Raw genomic sequence first — 16,455 nt, 5'->3', positions numbered from 1 at the left:
GGGGGGAGGGGGAGCGCTGACTGGACCTGGGCAGAGCCCTGAGCTTTGGGGCTCCGGGCTGGGGGAGGCCTTGCCGCGCCTCCTGCCCCACACCAAGCCCACCCGGCCGGCCTCGGGCCTGCAGACCCGCCTGGCAGCAAGGCCCTGCTCCGTGCGGGGGTGGGAGTGGGTGTTTGCCGGCCTTGGCCGCCCCTCGGCGGGGCTGAGCCCCGGCCCCGGCCTCTTAGGCCTCTCCTGGAGTTCTGAGGCTGGGAAGAGCCCGGCCGGCCTAGCGGGGCCTGTCGCCAGGTCTGTTTGGATGCAGCCTCTGGTGAAGACGCCTCTCTCCGCCCGGAGTCGAGCGCTCTCCGGGGCTCCCCGGCCTCCTCTGCCCGCCTGGGTCGGGCCCTGGCACCGGACGGGTGGCCCTGCAGCCTCACGCGGTGGGGAGGAAGGATTCCTCTCTGCCTTCGTGCTCCTTCTCCCTCCCCGTCCTCCATCTCCCTGTAGAAAGAGCACGGAGCGAGCGGGACAAGCAATTGCCATGCTGTAAAAGAGCCTTCCTCTTCTTTCTTTGGTTGGTGATAGAGGTTGTGGCTTTCTCCTGCAAAGAAAGGAAGCTCTGCTTGGAATTATAACAATGCAGCATCAAAATTTAAGCACGTTGATGGACAAAGGCAACCTCATAATATTAGTGCTCAGGAGACTTTTTAGCTCTGAAATGGGGTAGGCTCTGCGCTGGTGGTTTTCCATGAAACTATTCCAGTTCTGTTTCCAATTTGTCATCTTTCCCAGTTGATGATGGTGGGAAATACTGAGGAATGAAATCAGCTCATTAACCTAAGCTTGTGCCTATCGTGTGCTTATGCTGGCTTTTTTAAGGAGCTGTTCATGGATAATGGACTATTCATTTCTTTTTATGAAGACTAATTGGCATTTATTTTACGGATTAAATGTGAAATGGTTCAAAGACTTGGAAACTGAAGCATCGGATAAAGAACTTGCATTCGAGTGGTGATTTGTTGAGCTTAAGTATCTTAAAAGAATTGAAATAGAATAAAAAATGGGATTTCTTTAAGTAGTTTTCACTAGCGCAGGCAGGAATATTTTCCGTGATTAATAAAGATTCTGATTAGTTACTAATAGCCTACTTAGTATTTCATGCCTTGCTCTGTGGGTGAGATAGGTAAAAGAGCAGGAGGTGATTTCTAACAGCTCTTTTGTCCTTATTGTACTGTTTGCTCAGATACTAGTTTGGTTAATAATAAAGAAAAGCAAACAATTTGCATGAATTTAAACCTGATCTTGTCTCTTTTGAAGGAAGTTATTTCTGTGGGATTGTTTTAGGAGTGTATTTCATACAGCGTGTAGCCAAAGCGGCGTGTTGTCTCAGTAACTTGCCTGTCCACCTCGACGCTGCTGCTGGCTCACTCCCCCACAACTATAATGATTTAAGTCAGATAAACCTGTAACAACATTGTGCACACACGTCATCTGTTAGGATGGTACCTCCGCTCTGGGCTTTGGTTTGCTTGAAAAACGCAGTCGTACCGGATTTTAATTTGGGGCTTTTCTGAATTGTTGGAATTAACTGCTGGAGCAAATAAGCAGATTTTTACAGTCATCGAGGAAACTTCTGCTAGTTACATCCTCCCTCTTGTAACGTCCGAGTTTGAGGTGGATTTTTGTTGTTGTTGTTGGGGTTTTTTTTTTGTTTGCTTTGCTTTACTTTTCGAATTTCAGCTGTAGAAAAACATTTTTCAACCGTTTAGACTAAATGGGGTGGGGAACGACTCCCTGAATGATTTTGAACTTCGTATATTGCGTGTCTCTGTACTTTTACCTTGAAGCAGGTTTTTTGTTTGTAGGTAATCTAAACAGAAAACACTTTGATGTAACCTTTAAAGAAGTACGAGGCAGTTTTGGGTGCTCCTCTCTTTTAAGTTCTATTTTTTTATCAAAATGTTCGTGCTTTTCCTGCAGTTGACTCCTCAGCAGCAGTGAGGTAGCCCTTGCTTAAGTTTCTCAACTCATATGTTCCTGAAAAGCCCAAGAGATCAAGTTTCCAAGCTGCTGTGTTGGGCTCTAGAAGAACAAGGCGGGAGAATGTCCTTCGAGCTCGCTCTTCCCCTTCTTTGCAAGGAAGTTTTGGGACTGAACCGCTGGTGTCCCATGAGGAAGAGGAACCCTTTTTGAAATCTTAGTTGAGAGAGATTGGGAAACACCGTTCCTTGCTGTGGTACCTGCACTCTGAGTAGTGTTCTCCCGCAGTGTTGTCACTGTGTTTCAGCATCTGAGCTCTGGGAGACAATTAGGACCCTTCTGTAGGCGGCAGTGGCATTTATTCTGAAACAAAGCTTTGCGTGCTATTTTTAGGTGATCTCAAGACCCATTTTTGTATGAGGGAGGCAGGGGCTTATCTTTGAATCAGTAAAGGTAATTGTTGACAGGCCTACACCTGAAGGTTCATCAGCCTAATCTTACAGGGACATCAAAATATGTTTGACAGCAACAGCCACCTGAATATGTGGCAGTTTTGAGGCCAGCTAAGGCTCCGAAACCTGGATCCTTGTGTGTTCTTGCTGTACTCGCCTACCAGGAGCCATAGCTTTCTTGCTGGCTGGTCTCTTTGCTTTATTATTAATACTAAGTAGGTTGATGGATAAAGCAGATTTCAGTAGATATTGCCATTATCTCTTCTCGTATCCATTTTAGCCATATTGCTATCATCAGCTGCTGCCCTGGATGCCAGCCTCAACCGTTGCTATCAAATTGCATAACCTTGTGTCAGGGTTTGCCCTAGCGCTGAGCACAGAACGAGTGAAAAAGGGGCTTTTCACCTATTGGCAAACCACAAGCGGACCAACTTTTCAGAATTGACGCATACTTTTTTAATAAGGAAGAATATTGCTGGTGAAATGGCTGGTGTGTAGCCCCTCTCCTGGCCCAGCTGTGCTGGGTGCACATGGGCACAGCAAATAAGACCTGACGGGGTTTATCCTGCAGTTCCTTGAAGGCAAAGGAACATTTTGGCTCAGCTGATGAAGCTCAAATTCCCTTAGCAAGAGGGCACGCACTTCATCTGCTGCAAGCCAACTGTGAAAAGCACGTATATAACATGAAACCAGATGATATTTAGGTGCAGCTATGTGAATCCCTGGAGACAGAGCAGTGTAATAACAGCCTAACCAGTGATTTGTCAGCAAACCAGTGCGCTTCTGGTGCAGTCCCAAGAGCAGATCGTCAGCGCCGGTCTCACTCTTGCAGGATTGCCAAAGCTTCGCTGAAATGATCAGAACGGAAAAACAGAGCCCATTTTCCCAGCTGCCTTTCATGATCTGCTCTCCCTAGGAATAGATGATTCCCTTAGCAGGACGGTCCCTTTCCACTCTGAAAAAAAAAAAAAAAAAAGTCTCTCTGTGGAAGACAAACATTTTCTGCCTCAGAAATCCAGATTTCCAGCTGGATGGTTACCGTTAGAGGTTACCAGTAGCCTGTAGTAGTTTCCGATCTCTGAGAAAATAATTTGTTTTCCATTACGATTTTTTTTTCCTCCTTACCAAAAAAAAATCCACCACCAAAAAAAAAAAACAACCCCCAAACCATTCACGTGAATATAATCCACTTTAGTAGCTCTAATTGTATGGGTCTTAGCAGGCTTAGACCTCTTCAGTAGAGGACAGCCAGGGAGTATGGGGAAGCCTGGACATGCTTTTTATATAATTGGGACCAGAGCTCTGTCATACACTAGAAATGCTCAAAAGGGTTGGATTTCAGAGGTCTTATTTTGTGTGGCTGAAGGTGAGTGTGAAGAAAACTGTTGTAGGTGTGATATTCCTTTCCCCTCTGTTTTTTACTAGCTGTCCCTGTAGATCTTGCTTTCTTTCAAAATGAATTAAAGAAAGTTAGGTCATTCCAAGGACAAAGTAATCATTGAGAAGTTAATATAATTTTACTTATTAGTTGATTTTTTTTTTTTCCTGACAGTAAGAACATCAAAACGAACATTAGTAGCTACTACCATTACCTGGCAGATTCTGTAGTGGTTTTGAAGTTGTTGGGGTTTTGGAAGTTGTTCTGCTCTCAGAAATGCTGCTGGGTTTTGAGATTCATGAGACTTGTTCTTTGTCTTGGTAGACTTGGGGTGAGTAGAGCAGTGTTTTGGGAGTCATGGAGATAGTTAGACCTGGCTAGAAGTTACCATGGCAGGTTTTATCCTAGGACACCGTGTCCTTGGGTTCATGCCTGGCTTTTGGGTTGGCAGGAGAAAGGATGGCGAGGTCCATCCAGGGTTGTGGAGGGTGGAGAAACAGCAATTACGGGAAACTTGATCCGCGCTTCGAAGAATCCAGGAGCTGCAGAGAGGCTGGAAATAGGTGCTTTTACATGGGCTTCTCCCAGCTTAACATCACCAGCAGAGTTTCTTTTTAGGAATAAAGATCTGGGGGCTCTGACATGTTCTGGATCAGCTCTATGAGCTAAAAGACCCAGCTGGTGCCTGGCCACGTTGTTTACTGCCCTGCAGCTGCAGGGCAGCTCTTCATAGCTTCTCCCTTGGAACGCCTTCCAGAGCTGCTGCACAGGCCACAAGATGTGTTTTTGTGTTAAAATGAAGAGCTGCTGTGTTTGGAAGTTGTTCTGCTCTCAGAAATGCTGCTGGGTTTTGAGATTCATGAGACTTGTTCTTTGTCTTGGTAGACTTGGGGTGAGTAGAGCAGTGTTTTGGGAGTCATGGAGATAGTTAGACCTGGCTAGAAGTTACCATGGCAGGTTTTATCCTAGGACACCGTGTCCTTGGGTTCATGCCTGGCTTTTGGGTTGGCAGGAGAAAGGATGGCGAGGTCCATCCTGGTTTTTTTGTAGGTCTCTCCTTCTCTAAAGAATAGTGCAGCATTCAAGTGTGGGAATGTTTCTTTTAAACATGTGTAAATCACACATTTCGCCTCGCAGGCTGCGGTAGAACCATAGCAGCGGTGGGGGCAGGGAGGACGAAATACTGGTCAAGCAGTGTGTTAATGAAACATTTACACAAGCAGTTTATGTGGTAGTAATGAAAAAGGCCTCTTTCATCCTATCCTTTCATTACTTAGCACAATCTTTAAGAGGATTAGTTTTAAAAGAGGATGGCGGGGGGGGGGGGGGGGGGAGAGTGGGGGAGGTCATTTACCTTGGTTCCAGGCTTCTTTTGGTGAAAAGCTGTGTGAGGAAAGAGAGAGCTTGGCCAGATTGGCACTTGTTCGTTAGTGACTGAAAATGTAAGGAAGAGCGGGGATGACGGGGCACTCCCCAAACTACTGAATAATCATTCTCCTGGCAGTCTGTCAGAGATGGCTTCCTAAATTATTACTGTTCGAAGGAAAATTAAATATTTAATTGCATAAATATTAATTTCCTGTTTTTTAAAGGTACGGCCTAAAAGGTTTGAAGGAAAGGATATGGAAAGGCTTTGATTTTATTGAAAATATGGAAGGACCATGTGCTTGCAACTGCTTCTTGAGATCCATAAGCGTGTGCCTCTTTTTCCTCTTAAGCTTTCAGAACATTTGAATATGTACTTCAGAAGTGGTCATGGAAAATACTGGGAATGGAAATTCTGCTTTTTTTTTTTTTTTAAAGGACTTCAAATCTTAGCTTAATGCATGATTGCAACAAAAAATTGGATTAAGAAAAATTACAAGTGACATGTCATAGCTGTAAAGTCTGTCACAGCACTGATTGCAACAAAAAATTGGATTAAGAAAAAATAAAGTGACGTGTCATAGCTGTAAAGTCTGTCACAGCATGAATTCAGTGCTGGAAAGGGGGTTTGGACACCCGAGTCACTATTTTTGCTTTTTGAAAGATCACAGAAAACACTTTCTAAAAAAAAATCCTCCTGTCTTGAGCAAGACGGTAAGATTTTCGAAGGGTAAAATGCAAAACAAAGGCACAGTTTTACTAGAAAGCTGTTAACCCTTACGCTGGAGAGAAAAGAGGAGGGTTGGACCATGGTATTTCTGCTCCTGTCATGTGTGTCAGCAGCTACAGGCAGACGTGGGGATGTGTCACTGACCACAGCTTAGAAAAGCAGTGGAGACAGGGTTGGGAAAATAAGAGGTTTTCCTTTGTAGGGCAATGAAAATTGTCACAATGCAGGAACACAAATGGAAAGGAAAATCCTCAGTGGAAGGGATTTGGAAGCAGTCATAACTACAAGAGATCTCAGGCCAGTAACAAATGGGACTGGTAGAAGAGACTTAACTGAAAAATAAAAAGAATGAAAAGAAAATTGGTTCTGTTTTACCTCAATCCAGGATGTGTGGGGAGAAACATCAGTAGCAAATACTGTAGCAAAGTGGAGGGGGAGAATGGAAGGGGGAACTACACTGATCAAGGGATGGATTTAGGTAAATATTAACCCATAGCAATATAACTTGCTGAAGATTTAGGTATTATTCATAATTGTTTATTGATCATTATGCTAGTGGATGCTGGGTGTTTTAAAAGGATTTATAACACAGGAGGATTAGCAAGAAATTTAAAAGACATTTAGATTTCTGTGTAGTGTCTTTGTTCAGCCCTTTGTATACTTTCAAGAAAAATTATCACAAATGTAATTTAAACTCTAGTAGGAAAGTATTCCAGTGGTATCACCTGTCAGTCTTTGGAGTGATCTCCTGGGAGATCCTGGGCTCTGGTCCTTTTGAAGGCTTTAAAGAGAAAAACCCCTCATTCTGCTCTGCCTTGCAGTCCTGGGTGGGCTTGATAACACATTTCTAACTCTTTACTTCAATCCTCTCGAAAGTCTTTTACTCTCGTCTTCTAACACCGTCAAGGTGTGACAGTTCCTAACCCCTGCACCCATGGCTTAGGTAAGCCCTTTCTTTCCGTTGATGCCATTTCCAGCTGGGCTTCTGCAACCTCCCTTTCTTGCTAGATAATACCTAATTCCTCAAGCTTTGTATGCAAGATTTCAGAGATGTTATCCAGAGCTATTCAGTGAATGAAGACAATTTCTGAGAAATCAGTATTGGATTGGGTTTATCCAGCTTGGATGAGACCAAAAAAAGTGCTGGAGAGGGAAAGGGGCCACGAAAGACCCAGTGCTAATTTTGATGACTCTTCAATAATGTCTGTCCAAAAAGAGCAAGAAGGAAACAGGCTTTGCTTATAAATGAAAACCGTTGACGAGCTGCTATTGCAGAAGTAATGAGATCCAGTTTTTAACCATAATGACTGTAAAGAAAGACAGCTCCATACGATCTGATTGAATTCTAATCCCTCCACAGAATCCAAAATCTTTGCGTTGGCAAATACCGCCCCGCCACAATGGAAATATTCCGAGCCAGAGAAGCCTCATAAATACAGAATAGGGACCACAAGCTAGAGCTTGCAATGAAACCGAAGACATGCATTAAATCAAGAGAAAGAAAAACTTTTTTTTCTTTTTTTTTTCTTTTTGTTTGAAAGCAGTTAAAAGAAGATGAGAGCAAGGAAACATTTGCTTCATTCTTTCAGAATTTCAGTTCTGAAAGTTTTCTGCGGATCGGCACAAGTGACCGCCCCTCGGCATCTGGGACGGGGAGGGGAAGACCTACTAGGACAGAAATGAGGATGGAGGTGGATCCAGCCCTAAAGAGAGACGTGTGGGATTAACAAAAACGGTATTAGGGACAAGGTTTTAACATCGATTAAGGGCTTTTTGGCCTTTTCTAAGAGTGTTTGGATGCTGAATTCTGCTCTGTGGTACTGGAGCCCCGGATGGCAGCCCGTGCGTGTCATCGCTGCCTGTGGCATTTTGCTGCGTGTTCTTTGCACTTTACTCAGCAATGAATTGGGTTCCTCCCACTGCTCCACCCTCCCACACCTGAGATGGGGTGGTGGTAGAGCTCCTCTCGCTCTCTCTGGGCTGGGTCTTACAGGGAGAAATGGAAATTTGTGACTTCAGAGGAGCTGACCCATTACTCGCAATCCAAACCATGAGAAACCTTGTTGCCTTCATGGTTTCATCCTGCCATTTCTTGTGTGAAAGGCCTCCTCAGAAGGAGCCCTGTGGCATTCTCCGTGGTTGATTACTCTTATTCAGAAAGCAGAGAAAAGCTAAAAACTGGAGTTTTATGTCACATATTTTATGTTCATGCTTCTTCAGTCACCCCTTGTAGCAAGAAAACCTAGTATTTCAAGAGCCTTGAAATTCATAATTATGTACAAATTTTGATATTTCATCCAGAAAAGAGTCCTAAGGACCTGGAAAGCTTAGAAGAAGGGCAAGGATCCGTAGCAGCTACCATTGCCAGGCTGAATTTTCATGTGCTTTTATCACTTTCCTGTGTGCTGTCTTGCTAGCAGAGAAAAGGGTTAAATTCTCAGTCAAAAATTGGAGTATATTTGCATATAATTGTCTAATCAGGAATTGAATGGCCCTGTACACTGAGGTATAGCCCAGAAGGATGTCTTGGCTGAAACAATAAGCAAGATTTCCTGGTCATTAACTATTAACATGGCACATTTGAGCAGGCTGGAGGGAAACAATACAATTGAAGCACAGAAAGGTTCGGGGAGTGACTTATGCAGAATAATATGGCACTGAGATGCAGTCATGCCAGCCTGAAGATTCGGGGTTTTTTTCTATTTTGTTAAGTTTTTAGGTTTTTTTTTTTATTTGGAGGTCATATAAAAATATTGTAAAAGCAGCCAGAAATCCTGCTGGCTATAATTATTGTTGTCTGCCTTGTCTTTCTGTATGAGAGTGAGTCCCTGTTTTGGGGTTGGTGCAGGTACATCTGAAGTACTGTTAAGGAAAGGGGTTAAATTTTGGTCTGCATTAACTGGATGGTGGATTTTAACGAAGAGCTCCTCCTTTATAGCATCTGCTGGCAGTGACCTGGGAGTGTTCAGCCTTCAAAACATATTTTGTGGATTCTAAGCAGAATGTTGTCAAGTGCTGCTACTTCGTGGGTTTTTTTTTTTTTTCAGGTGTAAAATACAGTGGTGAATATTGAGAATTTTTTTTAATGTGTATTTTGGGGAGAAGAGGAAAATAGGAAAAAGTTTGCATAAATGGAGTAGCAAATGCAAAGGTGTTCTTTTTCTGTGGTCGTAGCCTGCTTCCCAGATGATAATGCCAGTGTTTTTCTCCTACTGATTTAGCTGTCAGTCTCAGTTTATAACCAGCCCAAGACTGCAGAGGAAATTTTCACTGTATCTTTGATACATTCTCCTGGAGCCTGCTTGTAAATCTTAGTGGTTTGGGTCACTGCTACCGTCAATAACAGCTTCAGGGACTTGGCTGAAGAAACATTCATTATTAGCTGAATGTGATGAACCATGAAGCCTTTCCACCTTCAGTGCTCTCTCTGCTTTAGACGAGTGTAATTTTTGATAGTGTCAAGAGCATCCATTTCCTTCTTCAGTGACCTGTCGACTGAAGTTCTACTAACGGAACTATTTAGAGACTTAACGTGTTCCCATTTAAAAATATAAGATCAATATAAATATATGGCATGAGATAAGGTACTTGAAATGATAACATCTGCTTTAAGCCCTGTCCTGCTTAAAATACTTTGACCATCAGTAAAATTCTGCAGCTGCCAGATAAATTGCTGCATAGAAAAAGGTACTGGATTTTGTATTTGTACTCTCTACAATAAGATATTTTTCTGTTATGTTTTGATACTGGTATTTTGAGGAGGTGATAAGGTGGTTTTCCTGGTTGTGAAGCATCAGGCACGTTGGAATGATATTATTCCTTTGTTGCAGATCACAGAGGCCTTGTTAAAGGAAAGAGATAAACAAGCAAAATGGAATGGGATTCCCTTACTGTTGCAAAAGCTGTACGAACACAGTCACCCAAACAGCGACTTCTCCCAGTGCCAAAGCATCTTAAAGGTACTGTCTGCACCACTCTTCCTGAAAGCTAGGCATTATTTTGTTGTGGCTTTCTTTAAAGTCTACTGTGATTATATTCTAACTAATTTTTGAAACTGTTTGCATGATAATGTCTGTGAATTGACTGGTAGGTAGGAGCTGGGAATTCATGTAATTGAGTAGTCAGTAGATCACACAGATAGTCAGAGACAATTGTGTTTGTAATGATGAACAGTTTTGGTTTTGAACCATCTTTTTTTTTATTCATTACTGTATGCAGGAAATTTCTCCACTTCTTTCAATGGAAGCCATGGCATTTGTTACAGAAGACAGAAAAGCTGCTCAAGAGTCCACTTTCCCAAATACATACACATTTGACTTATTTGGAGGAGTCGATGTAAGTGTGTGTTTTTTCACTGATATCAAAAGATGTCTGCACGATAGTCATACCACTGAGAAATCTGTAACAGAGGTCTTTGGGACCTTTTAAGCTTCTAAATGTAAGTTAAAGAATGACTTTACCAATTTGATGTTAAGCATTAGAATTGGGCCTGTTTCTGTTAAAAAGTGAAAAGGGAATATTTTTTAAGGTATGACCTCATCAAAAGTGAGGTGCTGCTTCTTCTATGATAGAGAAGACCTGACTGTTTCTTCAGGTGGTGTTTATAACTTAAGGTGAAATTAAAACAGTTTCAAATGATTTCTAGTTGTGAGATGAATTATTGCAGTTGATACTGGAGCACTGAGAATTTCAGTGACCACTGAAGGGTACGAGGTGGTTTTTAAGCACACAAGGACACTCTTTTAGCCTTGTTGTCTGTGTTTATTGCTGGCATCCAGTGCGGACTACTTCAGCTGTGGAAAAGTTTTTAAACAGAACCACAAAGTTTCTGTAGACAATTTATCTTTTTGTTTATTTGTTTTAGTTCCTCATTATACAAATGCCCAAGTTTGCTCAATTTCATGGTGACAGACTCTGGGATCTCAGCTCTCATTAGAAAAGTATGATTTATATTTTCCAGTGAATTAATTGACACTTTCTCCCTTTTTTTATTTATATATTTTTAATTTGGTCTAACTAAGCAGTGTCTTTGCTACTTCCCTCTTGTTACACTAAGCGTGTCTTTACTTGAGTAAAACTTGTATTTAGGTTACGTCGCTTTGAAATTAGCCCTGGTTTAGTTACTGGACAAGTCCTCAGCTACCCAAGCAATATAGAACATTGTATGAAAATGTTCTAAATTTCCCTTGCTTTTAAAGGGAAATGTGATACTTCCTGTAGAAGTGTTTTTAACATATGAGACGTAAAGCCATTTTCTGTGTATTCTTATTTAGATATGTGTGTGGTGGGGTTTTCTTGGTTGCTTGGTTGGGTTTGTTTTTTCTTGAGCTGGAGATGGTAAATATCAGATACACTGTAATTACCTGGTACTACAGCCAGAGATTTGGCTGATAAAAGTGGGTTTAATCTGGTTGAAGGTGGTGGTAGAAGCCAGCGTGATGGTTTTTGAAAATCTTACTGTATGATTTGAAAGGGAAGTAGTCTAATCTGCTGGCTCTGTGTGTGCCATGTATCACAGTATTTTGAACTGTGAAGCATGGGTAACTTTGAAGGATGCTAAATTTTCAGTGTATTCTGTACACTATAGCATGTGCTAGTATATCAGTTAAATTTTGTTTGGATTGTGAAAGCCTTTACATCGAGGAAGAACAAAAGCACAGTTGTCTCCTCCCTTTATATGAATACATGTAACATACTACTCGAGAGTGCAAACACATGAACTGTTACATGAGTCTCGTAGACTTTGGACCTGAATTCAACCCCATTCCAAGAAAAAAGACCTTATAGCTCCCTTTCTGCTCCTTCTGCCTTTGGTGAGCACCCTCTTACCTGTTCTCTTCCTGCCATTGGGCTCTTGCTCTTCTTGCTGCAAATTGTTGCAGTGTCAGTAGGGTGGCTGAAGAAAGCCCTCTGCAAGCAGTGTCTCACACCACTGTAGTCCAGTCCCTGGAGTGTAGGTGAGGAACATACCAGTTCTGCAAGAAAAAGGCAATAAATACATGATGGGTTGTAGTATTGACCAGGAAAAATAAATACTAGCTGAAAAGGTTCACTGTGCAGCAAGGCAAGGGTGAGCATGAGTGCAGCCACCCTTAAAAGACAGATGTATTGCGGTAGATGTTCTTTCCCAGGAGAAGCTCAGGTGGCCTCCATCCCAAGTGTGCAGGGATATCTTTGGATGCTTCTCTCGGGTACCAAGCCTTGAGGTGAGCATTCTGCCTCTGAAACATCAATATGAGCACTACACTATTGCAGTGCTCATTTTTTACTACCCTACTGATGCTACAGCTACTATTACAGATATTGCTGGAAAATGGATATTCCTCTTTAAAAGTTGCCTATTTATTTAAAATGTGCTTAAAATGTGGGCAGTGCCTCCGGTGCTATCAGATGTTTTCCTCTCTCTCTGGGTAGGTAGTTCATTAAAAGAAGGGTAAAGTTAAGTTGGGACAAATAGAGCGAGTTGTAAAACCTAAGTAAGTATATTGTCAGTTGGAATGATTTGACTGGGTGATGCCTAAATTGCCCTTAACAATTTTAAACTGAATTTTAAAACTAGGAGCTTTTTGCAATACTTCTTGCAGAAGTCATCAGTTCCTCTCATTTTTAAATCAACTGTGGTTGTTTGGGTTTTTTTTAATGTTTTAAAATAACCGAGTGGTATAGGCTAGAACAACTAAAGATCAGTTCTACCAGTCAGAACTGTAGTCCTAGTCTTGGAAAGCTGATTGTTACATTCCTTAAATAGAAATGAGGCACCACTTCATGTATCTTTAAATGTAAGTATACATATAAGGTGCACATACGTAAGCAGTGGGCTTGCTCTTTATTGGTGAGATTAAAATCTGGAGTGACTAAATTCTGTTATGTCTGGACCTGAAACATATTCTGAAGCCCAGCGAGATTTAGGGAGAGCAAGATTTAGGGAGAGCTTTTGCAAAGTTTGCATCTCTTTGCAGATTAGTGCTAAAGATTTGTTATTTTGGGAGATGTGTGATAGCCATCTTTGATGCTATCTGGATGCATGTGAAATTACATTCTTTGCAGGCTCAAATTCTTTGAAACTTGCCAGTGGGAGATTATTTTATACAACTGTTATTATTTCTTTAAGGTAAATACAACTATTTTTTGTCAAATGTCATTTTATTTGGTATTAGAGGCTTTTGATTGTAGAGCTTCCATTATTCCTTCTGAAGCCCAGCGAGATTTAGGGAGAGCTTTTGCAAAGTTTGCATCTCTTTGCAGATTAGTGCTAAAGATTTGTTATTTTGGGAGATGTGTGATAGCCATCTTTGATGCTATCTGGATGCATGTGAAATTACATTCTTTGCAGGCTCAAATTCTTTGAAACTTGCCAGTGGGAGATTATTTTATACAACTGTTATTATTTCTTTAAGGTAAATACAACTATTTTTTGTCAAATGTCATTTTATTTGGTATTAGAGGCTTTTGATTGTAGAGCTTCCATTATTCACCTCTGTGACTTCAGCAGAGACAGGACTAAGTTTGGACTTGTCGCTGACTTTATTCACCTCTGTGACTTCAGCAGAGACAGGACTTGTCACTGACAAATTAATTGGTTATTTGTTTCCCAGTGATTATTCCTTTAATTCTTTGTCTTCTTGTTACAGCTTTTAGTAGAAATTCTCATGAGACCAACTCTTATTACACAGAAAAAGAAGCAGAAAAGTAAGTAAATAGGTGTTGAATCTTTTTTTTATTCTTGCCTTGTGTCCTTATACAGACAGAAATTATTCTATTTTTCTGTTACTTTCTTTCCATACCAGCAATTTCCTGTTCCTAAATGAATCCCTGGTTTCTCTGGTGTCTGCAGTACTGAGCCATGATGGGATTTAGGACAGTCACCTGTTGCAAAGCCCAGCTCAGGAGCATCCATGCACTCAGCATAATATACTTCTCTCAGTGCAGTAAATCTGCAATCACTGGAAACTTTTATTGTTACTGTGGCTATAGCTACAGTTCACAATTATTAATAATAAGCACAAAACATTGTTTATGTCATAGGAGTTAGAGAGGTTGTGAGATAATGAAGAGTATGCTGTTTTCCTGACTGAGTTGCAGTGACTACTCATTTCCGAGTTGCTATAAGGAGAATTTGCCAGCGCAAATTTCCTGCTGGAGCAGCTTTAGTTCAATGTTTTCATTTCTCCTGCCTGTGATTCTGCTGCTTCCCTGAACCCTTCTGAGGAACAGAAATGTCATGGTCATGCCCGTCAGCCAGGGGACTTCAAAGGTGAAGGAACTTGAACTCGAGCTAGAGGCAGCTGTTGTATGTTTGTACTCAAAACATGTTTTAAATATTAAAATGCTGGAGTAAATCAGATGGAAAAATTTGCTACGAATTCCTGATGCTGCCTGGAGAAAACTGCATGAACTTTCCCTTTTTTTTTTTCCCCCCATGCATAATAATTCGAACTAAGACATGTCTCAGCAGTTTTTCACATGGACAGATGTTTTTTCCTAAAAATACTGTTTATATCCCCATCATTTTCTTTTGTGTGTAACTGAGAAGTGCACTAGACCACAAATGCGTCCCTGTCTGTGGTCCTAGGCTGTGCTGATAGTACTTTTGGGAGAAATGGTGTGAACGGGTCAGATGTAGAGTGTTTCTTCCTCTTGTTTCTACCCTTCAAGGCATTTGCACGTATGATCTGAGCAAACAGCCTGAAATTCTTTCCTGCTTTGTAGCTGTTCATGTCACTGCAGTGGAAGTGAGTGTTCCTTGGCAATGTAGAGCTAGTGAATGTCTGTTTTCTCCTTTGCAGTAAGCGATGACCTCATCAAGGACTGTTTAAGCATACTGTACAACACCTGTATATGTGTAAGTACAACTGCTGTGCAAGTGTGTTCTCTTGGTTGTGTTTTACACCTGCTACTCAGCAAGACAACATACCGGCTCCTTTAAACATATTTTAAACTTGCTCTGAAACTTCATTAAAAGTCCTTCAGTTAAACATTGGACTGTCCTGGGGTTTTTTTGTGTTTCTCAAATAATTTCTGTGTTCTTAGCCACATTATCAAGTTTAAATCCTTTTGTTTGGATCTTTCTGTATCTGTGTTTCCATAGGAAAGCTGTGTCAGCCTTTGTTGTAGTCAGATTTAAAATTTGAAACTGGAAGTGGATGCCTACTAACCCAACCTACAGCTGGTCTTGTTCAGTCAGGGTGCTGGAAAAGTGCTTTAAGTTTGATCTTCCAGCTTCTTCATGTGCTAAGTATGAGTTCAGTTCTGATGATGCTGGGTTAAAGGCATTCAGGAAGCATCCTCAGCATTGTTTACTTAATCACGCCTTTTATTATGTCATAACCTTGGGAGCACTGTTTAACAAAAATTTTTAAAAAGGCAATTACTAGCTTGGAGGTTTTCCAAAGACATCAGCCTGATCCTAAGAGTCTGAGTCATAGAATCGTAGAACTGTCGAGGTTGGAAGGGACCTTTCAGATCATCTAGTCCAACCATCAACCTAACTCTGATTAAAAAAAACATCACTAAGCACCCCGTCAACCCATCTTTTAAAGACCTCCAGGGATGGTGCCTCAACCCCTTCCCTGGGCAGCCCATTCCAAAGCTTAATAACACTTTCAGTGTAAATATTTTTCCTAATATCCAATCTGAACCTCCCCTGGCACAACTTGAGACAGTTTCCTCTTGTCCTATGGCCTGTTCCTTGGGAGAAGAGAACAACTGCCCCCGGCTACACCCCCCTTTCAAGGAGCTGGAGAGAGCAAGGAGGTCTCCCCTCAGCCTCCTTTTCTCCAGGCTGAACACCCCCAGCTCCCTCAGCCTCTCCTCACAAGACTTGTGCTCCAGACCCCTCACCAGCTCCGCTGCCCTTCTCTGGACCCGCTCCAGCACCTCAACACCTTTTTTGTGGTGAGGGGCCCAAAACTGGACAGAGAACTCGAGGTGGGGCCTCACCAGTGCCCGGGACAGGGGGACAATCACCTCCCAAGTCCTGCTCACCACGCTGTTCCTGAAATAGCCTTAACAGATCATGTTCTCACCACTACATATCTGTGTACACATGGGAGGAAGAAGAGAGGAAATGTTTTGGTTTTTTTTTTTAGCTATAGGTAATGCAGCTTTTGCAAACTGTTGATAGTTTATATGCTAAGCAACAAGTTTGCAATTTATAGACCAGCTGCTGTTTGAATTCACTTCAATATTGCTGCGCTCTCTCAAATAGCAAGTGTTCAGGGTCACAGAAATGTGTGTGCAATATTAAGTGGTCTTATGCTTATATGTAAATATTCAGGAAGTATCTGAGCAAGTCTGGTTCTGTGAGCACCAGTAGTATGTCGGTCATATACAATAGACAGCTTTTTTGTAGTTTTAAGTTGTGTTTAATTCCCCAAAAGACTGGCCGTGCTCTCAGCAGAGATCAGAGCATGAGCACTGGCCTTAATGAACCTGGTGATGAATCCCAGTTTGTGCTTTAGACTTTTGGGTTCATCACCGAGTGAATTAAGGCGAATGCTTGATTCTGGTTGCTCAGACTCTGCGCAGCTGGGAGCAGTGCTGGCAGTTTAGGAGGAATCTACTACATT

General features: G+C 41.9%; 1 protein-coding gene across 1 annotated transcript in view; it reads left to right on the top strand.

Moving 5' to 3' along the window:
• TRPC4AP (transient receptor potential cation channel, subfamily C, member 4 associated protein) overlaps window positions 1-16,455 on the top strand; it is a 46,968-nt gene that overhangs the window by 4,371 nt on the left and 26,142 nt on the right. Inside the window, exons 2-5 of the mRNA XM_014941259.1 lie at window positions 9,718-9,846; window positions 10,106-10,222; window positions 13,519-13,576; window positions 14,674-14,729. Coding sequence (XP_014796745.1) covers window positions 9,718-9,846; window positions 10,106-10,222; window positions 13,519-13,576; window positions 14,674-14,729 — 360 coding nt within the window. The remainder of the gene's footprint in view (window positions 1-9,717; window positions 9,847-10,105; window positions 10,223-13,518; window positions 13,577-14,673; window positions 14,730-16,455) is intronic.

The sequence above is a fragment of the Calidris pugnax genome, unplaced genomic scaffold (assembly GCF_001431845.1).
Source record: "Calidris pugnax isolate Ruff unplaced genomic scaffold, ASM143184v1 scaffold55, whole genome shotgun sequence".
NCBI classification, from domain to species: Eukaryota; Metazoa; Chordata; class Aves; order Charadriiformes; family Scolopacidae; genus Calidris; species Calidris pugnax.
This window is presented reverse-complemented; position numbering and strand designations above follow the sequence as displayed.